Source organism: Lampris incognitus, chromosome 11 (genome assembly GCF_029633865.1).
Source record: "Lampris incognitus isolate fLamInc1 chromosome 11, fLamInc1.hap2, whole genome shotgun sequence".
Lineage (NCBI taxonomy): Eukaryota > Metazoa > Chordata > Actinopteri > Lampriformes > Lampridae > Lampris > Lampris incognitus.
Window position 1 is genome coordinate 18,647,554 of NC_079221.1, and position 22,234 is coordinate 18,669,787.

The 22,234-nt window shown below is 43.0% G+C and overlaps 1 protein-coding gene across 2 annotated transcripts in view; it reads right to left on the bottom strand.

Moving 5' to 3' along the window:
* stat4 (signal transducer and activator of transcription 4) overlaps nucleotides 1–21,533 on the bottom strand; it is a 38,266-nt gene extending 16,733 nt beyond the window's left edge. The window contains exons 1-15 of one of the 2 annotated variants that reach the window (XM_056289054.1): nucleotides 21,496–21,533; nucleotides 21,078–21,206; nucleotides 20,617–20,752; nucleotides 16,899–16,997; nucleotides 9,509–9,601; nucleotides 9,148–9,226; nucleotides 8,932–9,017; nucleotides 7,770–7,921; nucleotides 6,091–6,249; nucleotides 4,437–4,529; nucleotides 3,878–3,937; nucleotides 3,635–3,655; nucleotides 2,549–2,642; nucleotides 1,646–1,687; nucleotides 633–716 (exon numbers count right to left, since the gene is read on the bottom strand). In XM_056289054.1, coding sequence (XP_056145029.1) covers nucleotides 633–716; nucleotides 1,646–1,687; nucleotides 2,549–2,642; nucleotides 3,635–3,655; nucleotides 3,878–3,937; nucleotides 4,437–4,529; nucleotides 6,091–6,249; nucleotides 7,770–7,921; nucleotides 8,932–9,017; nucleotides 9,148–9,226; nucleotides 9,509–9,601; nucleotides 16,899–16,997; nucleotides 20,617–20,752; nucleotides 21,078–21,205 — 1,326 coding nt within the window. In that variant the 5' untranslated portion in view covers nucleotide 21,206; nucleotides 21,496–21,533. Of the gene's footprint in view, nucleotides 1–632; nucleotides 717–1,645; nucleotides 1,691–2,548; nucleotides 2,643–3,634; nucleotides 3,656–3,877; nucleotides 3,938–4,436; nucleotides 4,530–6,090; nucleotides 6,250–7,769; nucleotides 7,922–8,931; nucleotides 9,018–9,147; nucleotides 9,227–9,508; nucleotides 9,602–16,898; nucleotides 16,998–20,616; nucleotides 20,753–21,077; nucleotides 21,207–21,495 lie in introns of both variants that reach the window. The other variant, XM_056289053.1, reaches the window with a different exon arrangement.
* Between the last annotated feature and the right edge of the window lie 701 nt (nucleotides 21,534–22,234).

Genomic DNA, 22,234 nt, shown 5'->3' on the forward strand with positions numbered 1-22,234 from the left:
CATTACCGGAAGTCTTCTTGCTTTTCTCACAAGAAATGAAAAGTAAAAGTGGATACGGAAATTTACCCAATTTCCCCTCGGGAATGAATAAAGTGTTTCTGATATGGGGAAATTGTGTAGAATTTAAATTAAATTCTTAGGAACAATCCCTTGACCCCCCCCCCACACACACATAAATGGTTCCCCGACCCAATGTGCAACTAACCATTTAGAACAGAATAGAATGCGCTTTATTAGTCATTTTATACATACTTACAAATGAAATTTATTCTCTGCATTTAACCCATCCTAGCTGTGTAGCTAGGAGCAGTGGGCAGCTGCCCTGCAGCACCCGGGGACCAACCCCAGTTCTTCTGTCCATTGCCTTGGTCAGGGGCACAGACAGGAGTATTAACCCTAACATGCATGTCTTTTTGATGGTGGGAGGAAACCGGAACACCCGAAGAAAACCGACCGCAGACACACGGAGAACATGCAAACTCCACACAGAAAGGACCTGGGACGGCCTGGGGTTCGAACCCAGGACCTTCTTGCTGTGAGGCAACAGCGCTAACCACTGGGCCACCCTTCCCCCTTTCTCCCCTTCCCCGAACATAAATTGAAATCTAAACCTGCTTCCTGTTGTAACTGACCTCCAGATCAATGGCCAGACCCTGCACAACGAAATGAGCTTCAAAGCTGAGAGAATGAAGTTCTTCCGTCACCGAGAGAAGACCCTGGGAACACAAACATAATTATCAACAATTTATCCTTTTTGAACGGCAATGCTTTAACCTCTGACTTCTACTGGCCATACACTGTAAGGTAAGTCTATCAAATAGTCATCTGATTGAGAAATCTGACAGTCGCTTAGATCTATCTAAAAACACCTTTTATTTCTACTCATTAATAATGTTTTCACCCAACAGCGTCAAATTAAAAGCCCCAGATAAAATCTATTGGGGGGTAGCTGAAAATATGTGGCCTTGCTCCAAATATTTTTACTCATGTTGTGAAATTAACTGATTATATTCAAGTCAAGTCAATTTTATTTGTATAGCCCAATATCACAAATTGCCTCAGGGGGCTTTACAGTAACGCAACATCCTGTCCTTGGACCTTCGCATCAGATAAAGAACTCCCTAAAAAAAAAACCTTTAACGGAGAAAAAATAGGAACCTCAGGGAGAGCAACAGAGGAGGGTTCTCTCTCCCAAGATGGAAAATGTGCAATGGATGTTGTGTTTACACCATTTACAGAATACAACATTGAAAGAGGATAACATAATTATAATAGAATTATAAAATATATGATGAGGAGGATGCCAAGCAGCGTCCAGATGCCATCTTGCTCTTGATAATGCATTGACCTCTGGTTGTTACTTTAATCACATAGGAACATTGCCAAGACATATTTAAGCACACTTTTGGATGAAGTGGCACACCTCGTCTCTTTGCCTCTCAACTACACTGCACAAAGAATGCATTCATGGCCGTTGTAATGAAACAAGGCTGAGGCACCGATAAGCATCACGAGGCCCATCGGAGTTATTGAAAGCCCAAAAAAGTCCCACTGTGCATCATAACCTTCATTTATTTATTTATTTTTTACCTCATTCACAACACAATATTCTGTAAGACAAGAGGGTGTTGGAAAACACACTCACCTCATTTCCCTTTGTACCACTGATATATTTCTTCTCCTTGAGCTGCTATGAGACAGAAGCTGAATGTCAGTAAACTTCAAAATCAATCGCAGATAATGGAGACAGGAAAAAAAAAATCACTCATGAAACACTGCAGTGACAGTGGCTAGGAAGGGCTTTATTTCATAATTCTACATAAAAAGGACAAAAATGATGCAGTCAAACTTAAATCAATGGTTTGGTGAGAGATTAGCTCTGTAAAACAGGCAGGCTGTCCGCGTTTGCCTGTTCAAATCCTACAGACTGACCGGGTAAATCAGACTTGACCAGGTAAATCTTAGCAGGGGAAGTGATCAGAAACCATTGTGCCCTTTCCTCCAAAAACTACCAAGCCGGCTTTGAGGAAGGTATCCCTTTGTCTAACCATTTGAAGGATAAACAGGGTAAACTGATTTTTTTCTCCCTTTTTCTCCCCAACCGTATCCGGCCAATTACCTCACTCGTCCGAGCTACTCCGGTCACTGCTCCACCCGCTCTGCCGATCCGGGGAGGGCTGCAGACTACCACATGCCTCCTCTGATACATGTGGAGTTGCCAGCTTCTTCTTTTCACCTGACAGTGAGGAGTTTTGCCAGGGGGAGGTAGCGCGTGGGAGGACCACGCTATTCCCCCCAGTTCCCTCTCCCCCCGCCCCCCGAACAGGTGCCTTGACCAACCAGAGGAGGCGCTAGTGCAGAAACCAGGACACATACCCACTTCTGGCTTCCCACCCGCAGCCAGACCAAGCCGGAGGTAACACGGGGATTCGAACTGACAATCCCCATGCTGACAGGCAACGGAATAGACCGCCAAGCCACTCAGACACCCCCAACCTTTCCCTCTTGTCAGTATGAATAAAAGACTTTACTAAATGGATGCGTTTACCAGGTGTCTAAATTCCACTGACAGGCAGCCATTGGATGAATCCTCGATGTCCATTGCTTTAGTGTTGTTTGTCAGGATGAAAAACTGACGATTTCTGAGGATAAAAAGAGACAGCAAAATATCTAAGCTGCTGTGAAACAACCTGTGATAAACCTAAATGTGAATATCCTGTTAAGCACTGCAGCTGAGGGACACATGCTGAACGTTTGGTGAAAGCCTAGCAATAAAATCTGATATCGATTTAGAAGATTTTGCACCAATCCGAATGCTTCAAATAGCAACAAATCTTTGTTGGTCTTTAGTCTTTATTCTAGGTGTACATTATATTATCGACGTGAGGGTTAGGTGTCTTGTACACTTTCAGATAATTATCTAATATCTGCAAAAAAACAAACAAAAACAAAACAGATTTTCAATAATAAAAGAGGCCAGCCTCATTTTGAGGTTAATGACTGTGTACTTAAGAAGGCCACTGAGCTTTATAAATTAGTAACAACATGAAACAAGCATGTAAATCTCTTATTCAAGTGAAAAGTTAAAACATGAAAACTAGAATTACACAGTTCTCGTCTAACAGCAGTGAAATAAAAATCTTTGAGTTAAATAAAATTTAGCTGGACTCAGAAAAAAAAACCTTAAAATGTTTTCAGAGAATAAATTCTATTTCAAAATGACTACGATGACTCAACTACGATTGTTGATGTAGCCTAAAAAAATTCTCAATTTTGATAAAGATGTTAAGTAACTAAAGACTTTTGTTTATGAAATATTAATGTTTTGGAGGACACAGTCATATCTGCTTGTGAACTAGTGAACGGCAGCTGTAAGTAGACCTAACAGTTTCAAAATTTAACAATATTCTGTAAACGCTGATATAGCCATAGTGTGGTAGTTTATCGTTTGTCCGACTTAAGTTGAAATGTAGTTCCATTTAAGATATTGTGAACTGTATATAGTTCAGCTATAAGCATATCTGTGTTAAGGTGAAGTGTTCCCATCACAGCTGTCGTCCTTTAACCTCAATAACTTCGCTATAGTGCGCTGAACCAAAAAAACACTTCCTGAACGGAGGTTCTTCATACTCACACTCTGCCAGGGGGTAGGTCCCTAGACACACACGTGCAATGCACACGTGCACAAACACACACACACACACACACACACACACACACACACACACACACAAGAGAATATTGCTCAAATAACACAATCTAAATCAATCAAATTTTTGAACTTTTGAAAATTTAAAAGGACATAAGATGGAGTGTCACCACCCAAGAAATACAATAAAATAAAAAATAAAATCTATAAAGGTTATATGGAGCTCACTTGTCAAATGTTGTTTTCACTTTCAGCTGGTAATCCACCTCTGGAAGCTTCACCAGGAGTCTAAATCAAGAAGAGACAGCATTCATTTTCACTTATAATATAATATTACCTTATATCAAATGGACTGATTGAGCATTATTTGAGAGAGTGGTGGTTTTTTAATGCTATTCTAATCAAACGTGGTCTTTGCATTTTAATAATGTGGTGAAAACCGTATCAATTTATGGTATTACTATTTGATGGAATAATACACACAATGTTCAGAAGCAGCCTGTTGAAACTTACAATAAGTGGTGATTTGAATAAAATTGAGAGACATATACACAGGAAAGTTAAGTATGAGACACCAAGCATGGTAAACTTTTTATGTATTTCATCCATCAAAACAGAATTTAAAGTGTTTTATCAAAATTTAAAACAGTAATCGAACAACAACATTGGTGGACACTTTACATATGTCAACTATGAATAAAAAACAGGTTTAAAATTAATAAAATACTGCCAGTTCACAAAAAAAAGAAAGACACCATAATACATAATATACACAAGATAACAATACCTGACTTTGGTGGTGAACTGCACTCCAGTCTTGATGATGAGGGGTTTCTGGGGGTGAGTGGGCATGCATGGCTGTTTCTCCACCACGAACGAACTGTCAACAAAATAACATGTTCCCCCATATTTCAGCAATCCACTTGTGTCTGTGATTAGTCATTTTAAGGAATTAGGGTTGTGTTGTGTCGCGCTGTATTGTCTTGTGTGTTGTGTCATGTTGTGTTGTATTGCTTGGTATTGCTTTGGTTTGTATTAAAGACCCTGACCAGCAAAAATAGAGTAATAATTTCTCTGAGGTAATGTCGCTACAAGTATGAAATACAAATGTACATGCACTAAAAATTCACTTCCATCCATCCATTATCCAAACCGCTTATCCTACCCAAGGGTTGCGGGGATGCTGGAGCCTATCCCAGCAGTCATTGGACGGCAGAAGGGGAGACACCCTGGACAGGCCACAGTGGCGGATCTAGAGATTTTTTCCTGGGGTGGCAAAGGGGTGGCAAGACTGTGTCCCAGAGGTGGCAGCTGCCACCCCTTGCCACCCTGTAGATCCGCGCCTGAGAGGGGGAGGGGGGTTCTAAATCGGTGACTTCTGTTTGAGATGAGTTTGGTGCGGGTCTCATTGACCTTCACCATGCATGTACATAAAATATACTTTAAAAACACATCATCTGATTTATAAATGGGGTGGCAAGACTGTGTCCCAGAGGTGGCAGCTGCCACCCCTTGCCACCCCGTAGATCCGCGCCTGACAGGCTGCCAGTCCATCCCAGGGCCGACCCACACACACACACAAACAGTCACACCTAGGAACAATTAAGTATGGCCCATTCACCTGACCTACATTTCTTTGGACTGTGGGAGGAAACTGGAGCACCAGGAGGAACTCCACATAGAAATGGGGAAAACATGCAAACTCCACACAGAGGACAGCCCAGGACAACCCCCAAGGTTGACTACCCCAGGGCTCGAACCCAGGACCTTCTTGCTGTGAGGTGACCGTGCTAACCACTGTGCCACCGTGCCACACTTAGAAATTAAAATTCACAAATTAAAACTAAACATTCCCATTTCATAGAAAATGGGTGCCCTCCATTTGGCCTTCCCGGCATGCCATATACTGTGCAACACATATTGTGCAACGGCAAGGGTGGGGAAAACTGTTTAAATGGAGTTGAAGGTATAATGTTGAATCCCTATCAGCTGATGATCAAACGATGGCTGATAGTGTGGCAGAAGCTGTTGTAACACTGCTTGCTGGGGATGAGTTGTCTCAGTCTAACATTTACATTTGGATTTAGCCATGCAAAAAAATGTGTTTTAGCAGTTTGCCATGTTTTATGTACACATAGTGCTTAGTTTACTTGGTAAACGATTCGGGTAGACACAAGTGCCATGTGCTGTTTCATGTGCCAACTTTTGCATATGCATTGCACGACAGTTTCAATTTGTTTCATTTGTAAGAATGTGTTGTATTATTGCTGAGGATGTGAATCAACAGTCGTCGTCATCGGTCACGTGGTTTCGGAGACACAACATAAATCTGCTGTTGGACGGGATCTTTAATGTGGGTAGAACTGTGTCATGCTTCCTTTTGTTTTGCTGAATTTTCTGGTGTCTCGTTACATAGCGTAGCGCTGTTGTACTGGGTGTACCTCTTGATGAGGTGGTAAATGAGGAATTTGACCCTGTCATCCATCTGGGGCTTCTGCAAAGGGATGGGATCACTCTCATAGGTAACTTTCAAGATCAGCTCTCCCAGCTTGTCCAGCTGACGCTTGATCTGAAACAGACTGTGGGCTGTCAATGTAAACCTGGGGGAGAGAAGAGGAGGGCAAATGGATGAGGAGGAGAGAGGGAGGGGAGAGGGACAGGGGGAGAGGGAGAGAGTGAGCGAGAGCAAAAGATGCAAGAGGGAGGGGTTATTAAAAACAGAAAAAGACAAGAGGGATGAGGGATGAGGGAAAAGTAGAGACCAAATCAAGGAGGAAAGAGAAGAAGGGAGAAATGGAGACAGAGCCTTGAAGTCCCTAATGCTTATTAACACTTATATAAAAAATGTATGTGTGCAAGTGCAGACTGGCAGTTCTAGCAGATGTCAGAAGGCCTGGTCCAATTTCTTTATTGCTCTGAGCCAGTCTGGCTAATCTACTGCACAAAAAGAAAATCGATGTATATATATTAAAAAAAAAATCAATGTAGGAGGCATTGGAATTGGCCTAATCATCAATCAATGAATGATATGGGCTGCTGCACCTTCACAAGGTGTGACTTCTCCTGGATCGCCACCTTGCCGTGATGGAGAAGCTTGAATGTGCCAATGATCCCAAGAGCTATGGCGTCTGGAGCTTGGCTCCTGGTAGGGTCTGGCCTCCCCCTGCCAAGGACTGTGTGGTGGCTGCAGGCGCATCAGCCACTCCACATAAAAAGCTGTCACACAGGCATCCTCCCGTTATGCGGCTCCAGGATCGACCTCTACACCCACCTGAGGACCCAGAGGGACCCAGAGGGAGGACGGTCATACTCCACCCCAAGTGACCGCCGGTGATGATGACAAGGTGTGAAAGTGCAGCAGTCGATATCAAGCCAAAAAAAAAAGTGACCCCGCCCCCCGCCAATTCAGGTATACCCCATCATCAAAAGTGTTATAATTAATAAAGAATGATATTTTCCAATTCTTGAGGGTGATGTAACATTATCAGTGGTTCGATATTAATTACCATTTGATATAAAAACAAAAAACATCTTGGAAGACAGCGCCCCCAGAAAAAAAAGCAATATTTGAGTGAATTTATCTCCCGCCTGGTGTGGGACATTTATCTTTCTAACAGTAAGCAATGTTTCCGAAACAATATGCATCTTTTAAGATATGTACGGCAGATTTATCTCTCCATGTGGTACTACACATGTGTTGAATCCTTCAAAACTTTGTGGATTGTCTGGTTTCTTGCTTATTCACTTTCTGGTTGTTGTTTTTTTTCCCTGATTAAGTCAGAGTACACAGGGACATTCAAATAGTAAAGAAGAAACATCCCCACATCCAATTTGCATTTAGGCTCAGCTGCACTTTGTGTGGAGAGTTATTGGTTGGCTATGTGATGGTTGAGTAAAAGTTGAGCTTTTTTTTTTCTGTTTAAACCTCAGAAGTGGGTCAGTCAAGATGTTAAATACCAGGGCCGAATTTTGGTCCCAATCTGCCCTGTGTGTGTGTGTGTGTGTGTGTGTGTGTGTGTGTACGTTGTAATGCTGTCCTTGTTTTTAACTAACAGTCAACCATGTCATAAAATCTGCGACCCTTATTAGCATTGGTAGATGCCCACTCATGTGTTGTTACCAGTTCTGTAGCTGGTCCAGGCTTGTGAGCATTGGACCACCAATGGAGGATATCTGCTGTCTGCGTTTCCAGTCTGACAGCTCAGGGTTGAGCTGAGAGGTCATCAGGTCATCGATCTCCTTAATCACATCGTTCATCTTGGACAGGATCTCCTAGTGTTAAGAGCAGCATCAGTGTTGGTCCTTAGATTTAAAAGGTACCATGTCAATGTGGTGGTCGGCATATCGGTAACTCCTCTGTGCCGTCTCTCTAAACTGAACCTCTTCCTCACTTTTTACACGCTGAGCACGAGAGTTAAACTCATTTGTATATCCATCCATCTATCCATTATCCAAACCGCTTATCCTATTTAGGGTTGTGGGATGCTGGAGCCTATCCTAGCAGTCATTAGGCAGCAGGCGGGGAGACACCCTGGACAGGCCACCAGTCCATCACAGGGCTAACACATTCACACCTAGGAACAATTTAGTATGACCAATTCACCTGACCTACATGTCTTTGGACTGTGGGAGGAAACCGGAGCACCCGGAGGAACCCCACGCAGACACGGGGAGAACATGCAAACTCCACACAGAGGACGACCTCCGATGAACCCAGGACCTTTTTGCTGTGAGGCGACCACACTAACCACTGCGCCACCATGCCGCCCCATTTGTATATCAGTTCTCTAAATAAAGTGTTCCATTTGGTGTCATTTTTGTCAGTCCGCCTCTGAAAGAGAGATTCCCCTAGCTGTTAATAACCTCTCCTGGTTTTGCTGCTTTAAATATTTTGAGTTTTTTATTAAAATACATTATTCATTTAATATCTAATGTAACCAAACATGTTGACATCATATGTTTCACTGTAGGTCAAAGTCCTGGCGACGATAAGTTCTGGGGAAGAAAAGACCATTTGTGTGATAAATAACTTCTTGAAGGCTGTCCTTCGCAATGTTACCCACAACGACACCAATATTGAAACTAGAAATGAGTACCCGTTTAACATAACACTCTGAATAAGTGTTACTTCTGTTGAAAATTTTCATTAGTGCGGCCTTCTTTACCAGTTTCCCACTGGGAATTGAATATTTGTTAGTGGCAAGCGCCAAAAGCGGTTTTGTGGTTAATGTTAGAAAGCGGAGTTTGTGCAGACAAAAAAATCTGCACATGCAAGCACAAACCTTCCTTTTGAAGTCTAAACTGTTGAGCATTTCCTGTAGACGTATCACTTCCTGCTTCATCTTCTCAGTGTTCCGCTCAGCCTGATCTGAAGCGCGCGCGCGCACACACACACACACACACACACACACGTTGATTAAATGACAGTTTCCAGTGTATGTGCAGAATCAGTGAATCAGGCTCCAGAAACTGCATGCACAGTCTACAACACAGCTCACCCCGAGACTGGAGAGTCTTAAAGCGGAAATCAAAATCATCTTGCATATCCTCGATGTACTTCACAGCCTGGTCCATCAACTGAGCAATAAAGTAAACAGAGTTTTGTTTCATTAATTCGTTTCCTTTTGTAGTAAAGCAAAGAGTCTAAAAAGAACCAGGGTAGCTATTGGAACACTGTTAATAAAGACATTTTAAGAAATGCTGCTTTCAACACATTAACACATAAGCAGTGTTTGTTGGCTTATGTTCTGTCATCGTGTGTTTGCAATTAACCTGCATCTTAATGAAACAAGACAACAACTTTGTGCTGTCTTCATTCTGACAGTTTCCAAACATTTGTTGTTATGGCTCATGGTTAACCTGCACGCTGCTTCTGATGATTGCCACCCTGTTGTCCATGTTCCTCTGCTTCTCAATTGCCTCTGAATTCTGCATTGACTTCTCCAGTGGACCCTGTTTCAAAAGAAAATAGTTTCTTCGGTTAACCTGTTCCCCAGTATATTTGCGTGGCATTTTTAAAAGATTAAAAAAAAAGGGGGGGGGTCAACCCCTGATCGCTAATTGGAGTTGAAGATGGCGCCGTGGACGGTACCCTTGGTTCTGTGCTCTCTTCTGCTTTTTCTGTTTTTGTTTATTGGTTTAGTTTCCAGCGCCCACTCACTGATCACGTACTGCAGGGAAGAACTTTTAAGCCTCCAGCCATCCACTGGACACACTGAACAGACTTTTTTTTTTTTTTTTTACTGACTTTAACTGAGCATTTTAACGAAAGTCTTGCTGAGCTTTTGGCTGGGAGTGCTCTGTGCGGACTACAACGAAGACGCCGAGGGGGGAAGCGAGCTGGAGCGCTCATTAAACTGCGACAGCGGGGATTTAGAACCGTGCTCCTGTCAATCCACCTGGACAATGTCCGCTCTCTGGCCAATAAGATGGACGAGCTCCTATTCATAAACGGAAAAAAAACCTCAGACTTTTCCAGATCTGCCGCCCTGTGCCTCACTGAAACCTGGCTTAATTTGTAATTTGTGATATTGGGCTATACAAATAAAATTGACTTGACTTGACTTAATGAACACAGTACACTTCATCTGCCATAGTTCCAACTCCTCCGAGCAGACCATGAAACAGAGCTATCGGGAAAAAACAGGATGACGGCATATGCTTCTACATAAATGAAGGTTGGTGTACGGATTTCACAGAGTTGAAGAAATCATGCAGCCCTCATTTAGAAACCTTTTTCACTGACTGTCTACTACTACTTTCGGCTGCTACCGTTAGGGGTCGCCACAGTGGATAATCCATTTCCATCTCTTCCTGTCCTCTGCATCTTCCTCTGTCACACCAGCCACCTGCATGTCCTCCCTCACCACATCCATAAACCTCCTCTTTGGCCTTCCTTTTTTCCTCTTCCCTGGTAGCTCCATTTTCAGCATCCTTCTGCCAATATACCCAGCATCCCAAGCCATCTCAATCTTGCCTCTCTTGCTTTGTCTCCAAACCGTCCAGCCTGAGCTGTCCCTCTAATATAATCGTTCCTAATCCTGTCCTTCCTCGTCACTCACAATGAAAATCTTAGCATCTTCAACTCTGCCACCTCCAGCTCCACCTCCTGTCTTTTCGTTAGTGCCACTGTCTCCAAACCATACAACATAGCTGGTCTCACTACCATCTTGTAAACCTTCCCTTTAACTCTTGCTGGTACCCTTCTGTCGCAAATCACTCCTGACACTCTTCTCCACCCACTCCACCCTGCCTGCACTCTCTTCTTCACCTCTCTTCCGCACTCCCCATTACTTTGGACAGTCGACCCCAAGTATTTAAACTCATACACCTTCGTCACCTCTACTCCTTGCATCCTCACCATTCCACTAACCTCCCTCTCGTTCATGCATATGTATTCCGTCTTGCTCCTACTGACTTTCATTCCTCTTCTCTCCAGTGCATACCTCCACCTTTCCAGGCTCTCCTCAACCTGCATCCTACTCTCGCTTCAGATCACAATGTCATTCACAAACATCATAGCCCATGGAGACTCCTGCCTGATCTCGTTGGTCAACAGGTCCATCATCATTGCAAACAAGAAAGGGCTCAGAGCCGATCCTTGATGTAATCCCACCTCCACCTTGAACCCATCCGTCATTCCACCCGCACACCTCACCACTGTCACACTGCCCTCATACATATCCTGCACCACTCTTACATACTTCTGCAATTCCCAACTTCTTCATACAATACCTGACCTCCTCTCTCGGCACCTTGTCATATGCTTTCTCTAAATCCACAAAGACACGATGTAACTCCTGGCCTTCTCTATACTCAATCAACATCGCATCTGTGGTGCTCTTTGGTGGCATGAAACCATACTGCTGCTCGCTAATCATCACCTCTCCTCTTAACCTAGCTTCTATTACTCTTTCCCATATCTTCATGCTGTGGTTGATCAATTTTATACCTCTGTAGTTACTACAGCTCTGCACATCACCTTTATTCTTGAAAATTGGTACCAGTATACTACTTCTCCACTCCTCAGGCATCCTCTCACTTTCCAAGATTGTGTTAAACAATCTAGTTAAGAACTCCACTGCCATCGCTCCTAAACATCTCTATGCTTCCACAGGTATGTCATCTGGACCAACTGCCTTTCCACTCTTCATCCTCTTCATAGCTGCCCTCACTTCCTCCTTGCTAATCCACCACACTTCCTGATTCACTATCCCCACATCACCCAACCTTCTCTCTCTCTCATTTTCTTCATTCATCCGCTCCTCAAAGTACTCCTTCCACCTTCTCAACACACTCTCCTCCCTTGTCAGCACATTTCCATCTCTATCCTTGATCGCCCTTACCTGCCGCACATCCTTCCCAGCTCGGTCCCTCTGTTTAGACAATCAGTACAAGTCTTTTTCGCCCTCCTTAGTGTCTAACCTCTCATACAACTCACCATATATAATTTATACAATAATTGTATAATTTGCTGTACTTCCTCATTCCACCACCAAGTCTCCTTGTCTTCCTTCCTCTGTCCTGATGACACACCAAGTACCTTCCTAGCGGTCTCCCTCACTATTTCTGCAGTGCCTGCCTAGCCATCTGGCAACTCTTCACTACCACCCAGCGCCTGTCTTAACTCCTGCCTGAACTCCACACAACAGTCTCCCTTCTTCAACTTGCAACATTTGATCCTTGGCTCTGCCTTCACTCTCTTCCTCTTCTTGGTCTCCAAAGTCATCCTACAGACCACCATCCAATGCTGCCTAGCTACGTTCTCCCCTGTCACCCCCTTGCAGTCTCCAAACCATTCTATTCACTGTGGGAATTTTCATAATTTATTCTGGTCGGTGTCTATATCCCACCCCAGACCTCTGTTAAAGAGGTGTTAAAACACCTGGCTGATCAAATTACAAACATGGAGTGCAAATATCCAGACTCTGTACTCATTATCCTTGGGGAATTTAACACAGCAAACCTCAGCCACGAACTGCCAAAATACAGACAGCATGTTAAATATCCCACAAGGGACAAAAACACTCTGGATCATTGCTGCACAATGTTAAACAAAGGACACCTATCGCTCTGTCCCCCGTGCAGCCCTGGGCCTCTCTGATCACTGTCTGATTCACCTTATCCCAACCTACAGGCAGAAACTAAAATTTGCAAAGCTTGTGGTTAAAACAGAGAGGAAATGGACCAATAAGTCAAAACTAGAGCTCCAGACCTGTCTTGACTGCACTGACTGGAATGTTTTTGAGGCTGCATCTACAGACCTGGACGAACTTACTGACACTGTGACATCTTACATCAGCTTTTGTGAGGACATGTGTGTGCCAACCAAAAAGTACTGTACCTTCAACATTAATAAGCCCTGGTTCACAGCAAAACTCAGGCAGCTTCGTCAGGCCAAGGAGGAAGCCTACAGGAGTGGAGATAGGCTCCAGTACAACCAAGCCAGAAATACCACTCACAAAGAAGATCAGAGTGGCAAAATGTTGCTACTGTGAAAAGTTGAAAAACAGGTTTTCTGCCAACGACCCAGCATCCCTCTGGAGAGGTTTGAAAGACATTACCAACTACAGGAGTCCATCCCCCCACACTGCAGGGAACCAACAACTGGCTGACGACCTAAATGGGTTTTACTGCAGGTTTGATAACTGAACTTTCACACCCCTCACTCTCTCCAGCCATAACACACAACCAACTGCACCTCATGCCAGCCCCTCTCCCCTCCCCACTGATCCTCCACCCGCGCTCAGGATCTGTGTTGACGATGTGTGCCAGCTCTACCAGAGACAGAAGACCAGGAATGCACCGGGCCCAGATGATATGTCACCCTTGTGTCTGAAAGTCTGTGCTGACCAGCTGGCCCCAATTTTCACACTGATCTTCTGAGGTGGAAAACCAAACCAAAGTAAAACCAAAGTAAAAACCCTAACCGTGTCTTTACTCCATCCATGTATTAAACCAGCTGATTTGGGAAACTAGTCAGTGCAATCTGATGGTTTAGTACATGGGTGGAGTAAAGACACAGTTAGGGTTTTTACTTTCTGGCCCGGGTTTTTCCACCTCTGCAATCTTCAACAGATCACTGGAGCTGTGTAAAGTCCCCTCCTGCTTCACTTCACTCCACTATCATCCTGGTCCCCAAGAAACCCCATGCCACAGGATTAAATGACTACAGGCCCGTTGCCCTAATGACTGTGGTCATGAAATCCTTTGAGGGACTTGGCCCACCTGAAGGAAATCACAGGCCCCCTGCTCGACCCCCTGCCTACAGAGCAAACAGGTCAGAGGAGGATGCGGTCAACATGGGCTTGCATTACATCTTCCAATACCTCGACTCCCTAGGGACACACACAAGAGTCCTGTTTGTGGACTTCAGCTCAGTGTTCAACACAATCATCCCAGATATCCTCCACTCCAAACTCACCCAGCTCACTGTACCAGCCCCCATCTGCCAGTGGATTTAAAACCTCCTGACAGACAGGATGCAGCAGGTGAGGCTGGGGAAACTCACATCCAGCACCTGGACAATCACACGGATGTGGGCTTGCCCCCCTTTACTTTTCTCACTTTACACAAATAACTGCACCTCAGGAGTCTCATCTGTTAAACTCCGAAGTTTGCGGATGACACAACCATCATTGGCCTTATCCGGGATGGTGACAAGTCTGCATATAGATGGGAGGTTGAACAGCTGGCCCTCTGATGCGGTCGTAACAACATGGAGCTGAACACGCTCAAAACTGTGGAAATGACAGTAGACTTCAGGAGGAGCCCCTGTATCACCACCCCCCTCACCATACACAACAGCACAGTGTCTAGAGTGAAAACCTACAGATTTCTGGGTTCCACAATCTCCCAGGACCTAAGGTGGGTATCCAACATAGAAAACAATACTCAAAAAGGCCCAGCAGAGGAAATATTTTCTCTACTGGCTCAGGAAGTTCAACCTGCATCAGGACCTGCTGATTCAGTTCTACACTGCAATAATCCAGTCTGTCCTCCGCTCATCCATCACTGTCTGGTTTGGATCGGCCACTAAACAGGGAAGGGACAGACTACAACGGACAGTTAAGTCTGCAGAGAAAATCATTGGTGCCAACCTGCCCTCTATTCTGGATTTATTCACCTCCAGAGTCAGGAAATAGGCAGGCAACATCACTGCAGACCCATCACACCCTGGTCACAACCTGTTCCAACTCTTTCCCTCTGGTAGGCGCTACAGAGCACGGTACACCAAAACAACCAAATATAAAAACAGTTTCTTTCCACAGGCTGTCATTCAAATGAGCGCTTAACATTGTCAAAGAAATCCAACCATTTTGTATATACTGTACTGTACATATACTGGTATGCTCTGTCATGTCCATCTACCCCAGGCATGTATGCAAGTAACCTGCTAACATTTATTTTAGCATCTCTGGTGTATGCTCGGCACCATTGCACTTTATCGCCTCTTATTTTGCCTGTATATAGTCAATCCTTGATTGTTGTGTTGTTGTGTTGTTATTCTATGTTAAGTTCACCGAGAGAGCCATGAAACCGGAGTCAAATTCCATGTATGTGCAAACCTACATGGCCAATAAACTTGATTCTGATTCTAATTGATCCATTAAAATGTAAGCCAATCTTTATTCCAAGCATCTGAGGTTTCTTCTCTGACCCTGCTCTTATAATATCAGACAATTATACGATTAGTTCAGATAAGTATTAGGTTAGATAAGTGGTAGTCCTGCAAGAGACCATGTACAATAAAAACACTGATCACTCTGTGCTTTGTCCATTTTGTGTTGCTCCAGATATACTATGGGGCTTCAGACTCATAACTTACTGAAACAAGAAGAGGTACTATTATAATGATTTTAATAGCTGTGCAAACGTTGAATAATTGAGTCATTATGTGAAGCCTTATGAGTTAGTCTGCCTGAGGAAATATAATGAACAAACTCACTATCCTCTTTGGACACACAACTTTTTTTTTTTTGAATGAACATGATTTTTACTAATAACTTTTTACTGTTCCCATTACACACCCATGGTTTTGTTTATCATTTGCTGGAAGTCCGTTATTGTTTCTGAATTCTGCCTCGGTGGTTTAGAGAAGGGAACTATAACACATACTGCACTACCCATTCAATTCTATAAGACTTCTGCATTGCTGCACTGAAGTACCAACTGAAAGATCAAGGGAAATACAATTTAAATTGCTGCTACATGGCATTTTGAGGCCCACAGATGGATTATAGGTAATCAGAAAACACAAACGCAGGAGCTGTCACTAGAAGATCATCTCCTATCAATAATTTATGCCTAAATTTTCTGATGGTAACCGGCCATTGAATATGGCAGACGGAGTTGATACTATGCCTCATACAACACCATATCTATCTACTAATCTATTCATTTTAACCAATCTTGTTATTGAAGTAAAAAATTGAACACATTATCAATGTCCCTTTATATAAGCCACAGGTGGAAAGTGAATTTCATTAAGACTGACATTCAAGCACAACTACTAAACATCTGTCATCACAAAATCTGTTCATGAAATAATGCAGTAGCTTTTATGGGCCTTTTACTAAAGCATAGATAAACTTCAGCTCCCATAATCCTTTCCGGTTTCCTTCGCAGCATCATTCATATCACCATGCTACCATTGGCATATTGTCTAATGCTGAAAATCTTGGTCTTACAGTCAATTTTCAAAAAAATCATTTATTTCATTTCTAGGCTATGAAAATATGATCAGCTCCAAGACCAAATTTCACTCCCTATAACTGAACTCAAGGTCAAGTTAATTTAGACATGTTGACTTTGACTGGCGGTCAAAGAGCAGAGATCCTTTTTTGGATCCACCACTACAACCCCCCCCCCCCACCACCACCACCACCACCTATGGCTGGTACATGATGCCCCTAAGAATTGTTGAACCCCTGGTCAAGACTATGAAATTTCATAGACCAATCAGCGCAAGTCTCTCTTTTACTATAGCCGACCGATTGCGGTTTTCTTTTTACTTCAGAACATCTTCAAATTATCTGCAAAAGGGCTGTATAATTACAGTTGTCACGTCCAACGTAATTATATCCATTATATTTCTGTCTTTCTCTCGTGCCACAATACTTACTGGAAAGGGAACTAGGAAATTGGGGCCTGTCATTATTCCTGTCACCTGAGCAGCATTTATTAGAAAGAAAGAGCGACTGTCCCAGTAAGGTAAGACGAAACGGTTCACAGACGAAACATCACAAACCTGTTCCTGCATGCAGGCACTTGAGAGGATGCGACGTTCTTCTTGCAAACAGGATGAGATAATGCTAGCCATGAGGACAGGCTTGGCTTCGTATTTCACCTGGGAATGGCACACAAACACAGACAGACAGACGGGGAGACAGACAAAGAAGAAGAAAAATGCTCTGGATCATGAGCAAAACAGACTAATAAACAACAAAGCAGACTTAAGAAACTTATAAACAACAAAGCAAAGGATATAAAACAGGCCTGTATAACCAAGCTACCCTTGCTCTCTTTCTTTCAATTCTAAGAGGACTTGGGACTCTTAAGTTGTCTTATCCTGGTTGCATGTAGTAAATGAACACAAGGACTTCAGGTTCAAAACTTTGTTCCACGTTCACCTTTGAATCTTGAAGGTCTGTTTTCCCTGCCAAAGTAAAAAAAAAAAAAAGCTCCTGAAAAAGGAAGTAGATGCTATAAATGAAGGTGTGTCATCATGGCTTTATCCTAACAGCCGAGCCACTTACTGGAATCACTATCAGTCAGTCACAAAGGAATGAGATATAACCTGCCCCAAATGGGAACACAAGAAAAAGACTTGCTCTCCAGCGGATGGATGCCAAAGCGGTGTGCCCCGGGGTATACACGTATGGACAGCACCGCCACCCATCTCTCTGAAGAGCATGCCCACATATCAACTAGATATCTTGATATTGCGACAGATATACAAAGATATATTAATTTTGTGTCTCTAAACTATGCAGCAGCCTCACACAGCAAGTGTTAACATAATAAAGCAATAACCTATTTAAAAGTGTTTAAAGAATACCATAATTTTTACTTTTTGGGCTGGGGGGGTTTCCCTCTTTTCCTCCCCAGTTGTACCCATCCAATTACCCCACTCTTCCAAGCTATCCTGGTCACTGCACCACCCACTCTGCCGATCTGGGGAGGGCTGCAGACTACCACATGCCACCTCCGGTGAAAAGAACCTGACAGTGAGGAGTTTTGCCAGGGGGACATAGCGCATGGGAGGATCATGCCATTCCCCCCCCCCCAACTGACCAGAGGAGGTACTAGTGCAGCAACCAGGACACATACCCACCCCCAGACACGGACAATTGTGTCTGTAGGGACGCCCGACAAAGCCGGAGGTAACATGGGGATTTGAACCGGCAATCCCCATGTTGGTAGGCAATGGAATAGACCGCTACACTATCCGGATGCCCCCATACATTTTGTTTTGTTTTTTGTTTTTTTTGTCTTTTTGTTCCATCAGCCATTTTGAGAAGATTTCACTTCTATCTAATTTTGCAATGGAACTCTTCAAATATAAAATAAATAAATAAATGCATAAAGCGAAGTCAGAGAGTCAGTTGGCAGCCTCCCTGGAACAATATCCTCAGTTGTAGGATGTTGTTTGTGTATTTCGCGTTCAAACTGATTCATGCCCAGTCTGACAAAATGTTGCCCATCTAAAAGCATATTCTATCATCCCCACCCAGACGGTAGGGAAAGTTTTGCTGTTGCAGAGGGAATTTTCTGTCACTTCCACTTGTGGTTACGTTTTAATCGAAGCAGCATCAATGCCAGAAAGATGACAAAACACCCACACAGTAACCTTAATTACAGTAATAAATTTGCATGCAAAGCAAAACATTGCCAGAGGTAGATTGAGGTTAGGTTGGGATAGCTGAGCCGAATTGTGTATAATTTAGTTTAGCTGCCATCAATATGCACTATTTTTTTTCCCATAATGAAACCAGGTGGATTGATCAAGAACATTTCTTTCCTACAGTGGACTAGGTAGAGCACATTCACATTCTCCTGTAAGAACACTTTTATGGTTGAAGTATTATTCACATTCCTGGCCTTATTTTCCAGGCGTTTGAAGTAGCAAATGGCCATTGGAATACAACTTGTGTTGGCCTGTGTCATTTCCTCCTCTAATCCTCGTGGTTAAAAAACACAGTGCTCACAAAGAATTCATAGAAGTAACCGATTATGACTCTTTTTTTTTTAAAGGTGTCCTTTTAAAAGGTGCAACAAACTCCTGAATTAGCACTCAACACAACACGCACAGACTCACTTAAACACAGAAAAAACATCCCGCAAACTATCAAAGATGAGCAACTGTTTCCTATGAAAAATATCAACTTTGACCACATACACATACGCACCCACATACACACACACACACACACACAAACACACACACACACACACACACACACAGGAAACTGTGTTTCATACGTCAGGGCCCTGTTCTGTAAAGTTATGTCTTTTCCCACCCAGTAAATGAGACATGATGCTAACAAACCTCTAACCTCAATGAACATTTCCTCTTCATGTTCTGGATCAAACCCCTACACTGCTTTTGTTGGAGTGCTGAGCTAAACTAAAAGTTTCACTCCAGATCATTAAAAAAACAAACATCAAATGGCAACGTGGGATTAGGCTCTAGCCTATGTGACATTTACATGTCTGACATTTACACTGTGCAATTTCCAATAAATTTAACAGTAGCCTACACAAAAATTCCTTACTCATCAACATTACAAGTACCTAATAACTAAGACAAGAGTCAACTACAGTAAAACGACCTTTGTGAAATATTCCAACAAATAATCCCTAGAAGAAACTCTGGCAGGAGTTTTTGTTTTTAACCATTATAGGAGCATTTCTTGATATAAGTATTTTCAGAGCAATAAAATTGAAAGTTTGTTAGTTGATAATGTTGGCTTTCTAAATTTCATGAAGATCAAAGAGGTCAAATTTGTGCTTGTCTTCATGGTATTCCTAGTAAATTTCTCGCCCGTCAGGATTATTCAAAATCCTGAGCCACTGAGGGGCTTCCAGTTCTCTCACAAATTTTAAAGTATTTTCAAGTTTATAATCCACTTACACACCTAATCAACCTCTGGTTGAAAAAAGCAGTGCTAATATTTCACTTCTCTATCTGTTCCAATAGACATATATCGTAGCCTGCAGAGCACTTCTCTTTATGAAGCAGGTTTTACAATGCAGTGTCTGCGGACAACAATAACGCCATTAGCTCAGACCACAGGTCACGGTTAAATTTCACCTCACCCACATAGCACGCACACATCTTTGAGTCTTTTCACTACACTGGGTGTAATCATAACATTGCATACGAACTTTGGTGACAAGAGAGAAAATAGAGAATTTTATGTTCTCATAAGTTACCCAGAAGGGAAAAAAAACATCATTACATAACTACCTCAAAAGAGGGACTCCTAATATTAAACAGTGTGTATTTTCTACTGCTCATGCTTTGTAAAGACAGTGGTTATAAAAAAATATTTTCTACTTAATAAGAGAAGAGAGCAACAGAGAAACACTGGAGGGGTCACGAAAAAGCTTGTTTGATATATATATAAAAACAGAGACAGATACATAGTAATATATTGTAGCAAATTAGGGGGCAGCCCGGGACCGCCACAACTGGGACGCGAATCCGTGCTTCCCACACCGCAAGCGACAACGTTAACCAGTCGACTGAAGACTTGGACCCATTAGTCAAGGACCAACATATCTACTTATCCATGTACGTTACACTATGTATGTAAACTACTACTACTGCTATCATAATAACAATATAATATGATAATATATGCACATAAACAAAATAGGAAAATATGGGAACTGCCAAAGGGCAAATTTTGCCCAAAGAAAACTGACTGACTATTTACATACAATGGGCATGGGTCAGGTACCTGCAGCTGCTGGTTGATGATTTTCAGATTGTGTCTTTGGAGGAAGTTCTGCTCTTGGGAGCGCTGCCTCTCCAGCTGGGACAGTAGATTACTGAACAGAACCGCAGCCATGGAGTCATTGTTAGCGGCCGACTCCCTGAAAATGCATGATGCACAATGTATGGGGTAAAGGTAATGATTGCAATGACACCCTCGAAAGGGCATAAGCTTGGCCATTCAGTGCACCTGCCCTTCTCTCTAGGTTAACAGAGTTGATCTGAAGTTGGCGTGACAGGTGGCTGCTGTAACCACGGATTTTAGTTTGGGGCCAACACGTGCTTAGCAAAATGTTTGTCTACACGATGAAGGAGAGAAGAGAAGTACAGAACGGAGCAAAACAAGGAACAGGGTGGTGGTGGTGGGGGTCTAGTTTGCTGCGCCCAACACTTGCCCTGATGATGGCCAAAGAAGATAACACTCACCAATCCTGAGATTCAATCCAATTGGCCAACCCCTGGCGAATATCCATAGGAAAGTTGTCATCATACAAGAAGTCCACGTGTTCCAGAAGTCGGATCTCCAGCTGCTGAATCTGTTTCCATTGACTCATGCTGCAGTGTACAAGACAACCAGAACAGTTATTGATTATCGATCCATTGCTGTTTATTCCCTTCTCTTTTTTTTGCATTTTGGAAAAGCACCAGTTAAAAAAATAATTACATGCACGCCTATCGAGGCCGTGTAAGTTCACCTCGAGATGAGCATATTTCCACTTCGCAAAAAATCATGGAAATGTGAATGAGGAAACTAAAAACATAATATGAGACCGGCTGATTACAGTCGTTTGACTAACACCCGACTCTGCTACGTATCTTTCTGAGACAGTGTGTAAACGCTTACCTGATGGGAATATTATCGGCCCATATACTACAGACGCTCTTTACCTTTCGTTTTAGCTGTGCCAGGCAGTGACGGAGGCGACCGTATTTATTCACAAGGCGGTCCCCCAAACACGGCACGCTCTGAACACGCCCCCTAGAGTAGACAACGCTCCAGTTGGCGCACGTGTCGCCTACGCTCATCATTTGAACTTTATTATGTAGAACTCTTTATTTTTTAAATATTTGATTATTATTTATTTTTAGTGAAAATTTTGTTATATTCAATCTGTGAGGTAACATTGTGGAACAGTCTGAGCATGGAACCCAAACAAAGTACAAACATTACGTAGTTCAAGAAGTATAAAGGACTGATCATCAAGCGATATAGGGATGACGAAGAGTTGCGTGAACTGTCTAAGTTTTATTTATCTCTAAACATTTCTCTTTACTTTTTTTTCATTTTTCTTTCTATGGCACCGAGTGGATATTGGGTTGTACGTAGCACGGAGATCTGTTTATTCTTGGTACATGACATTAGGACGTGCCCCCCTCCCCCCTCCAATTGAATCCGGCCAATTACCCCACTCTTCCGAGCCGTCCCAGTCTCGAGGTTTTTTTTTCTCCTCTCTCTCTCTCTTATTGTTCACAGGAGTTGAGTTTGTATTGTACAGCACAACTTGCAGTGAATTTGAACTATACAGTACAGGAGAATTGAGTCTGAAACAGGCGCGTAGCCAAAAATCTGATTGTGGGTGGGC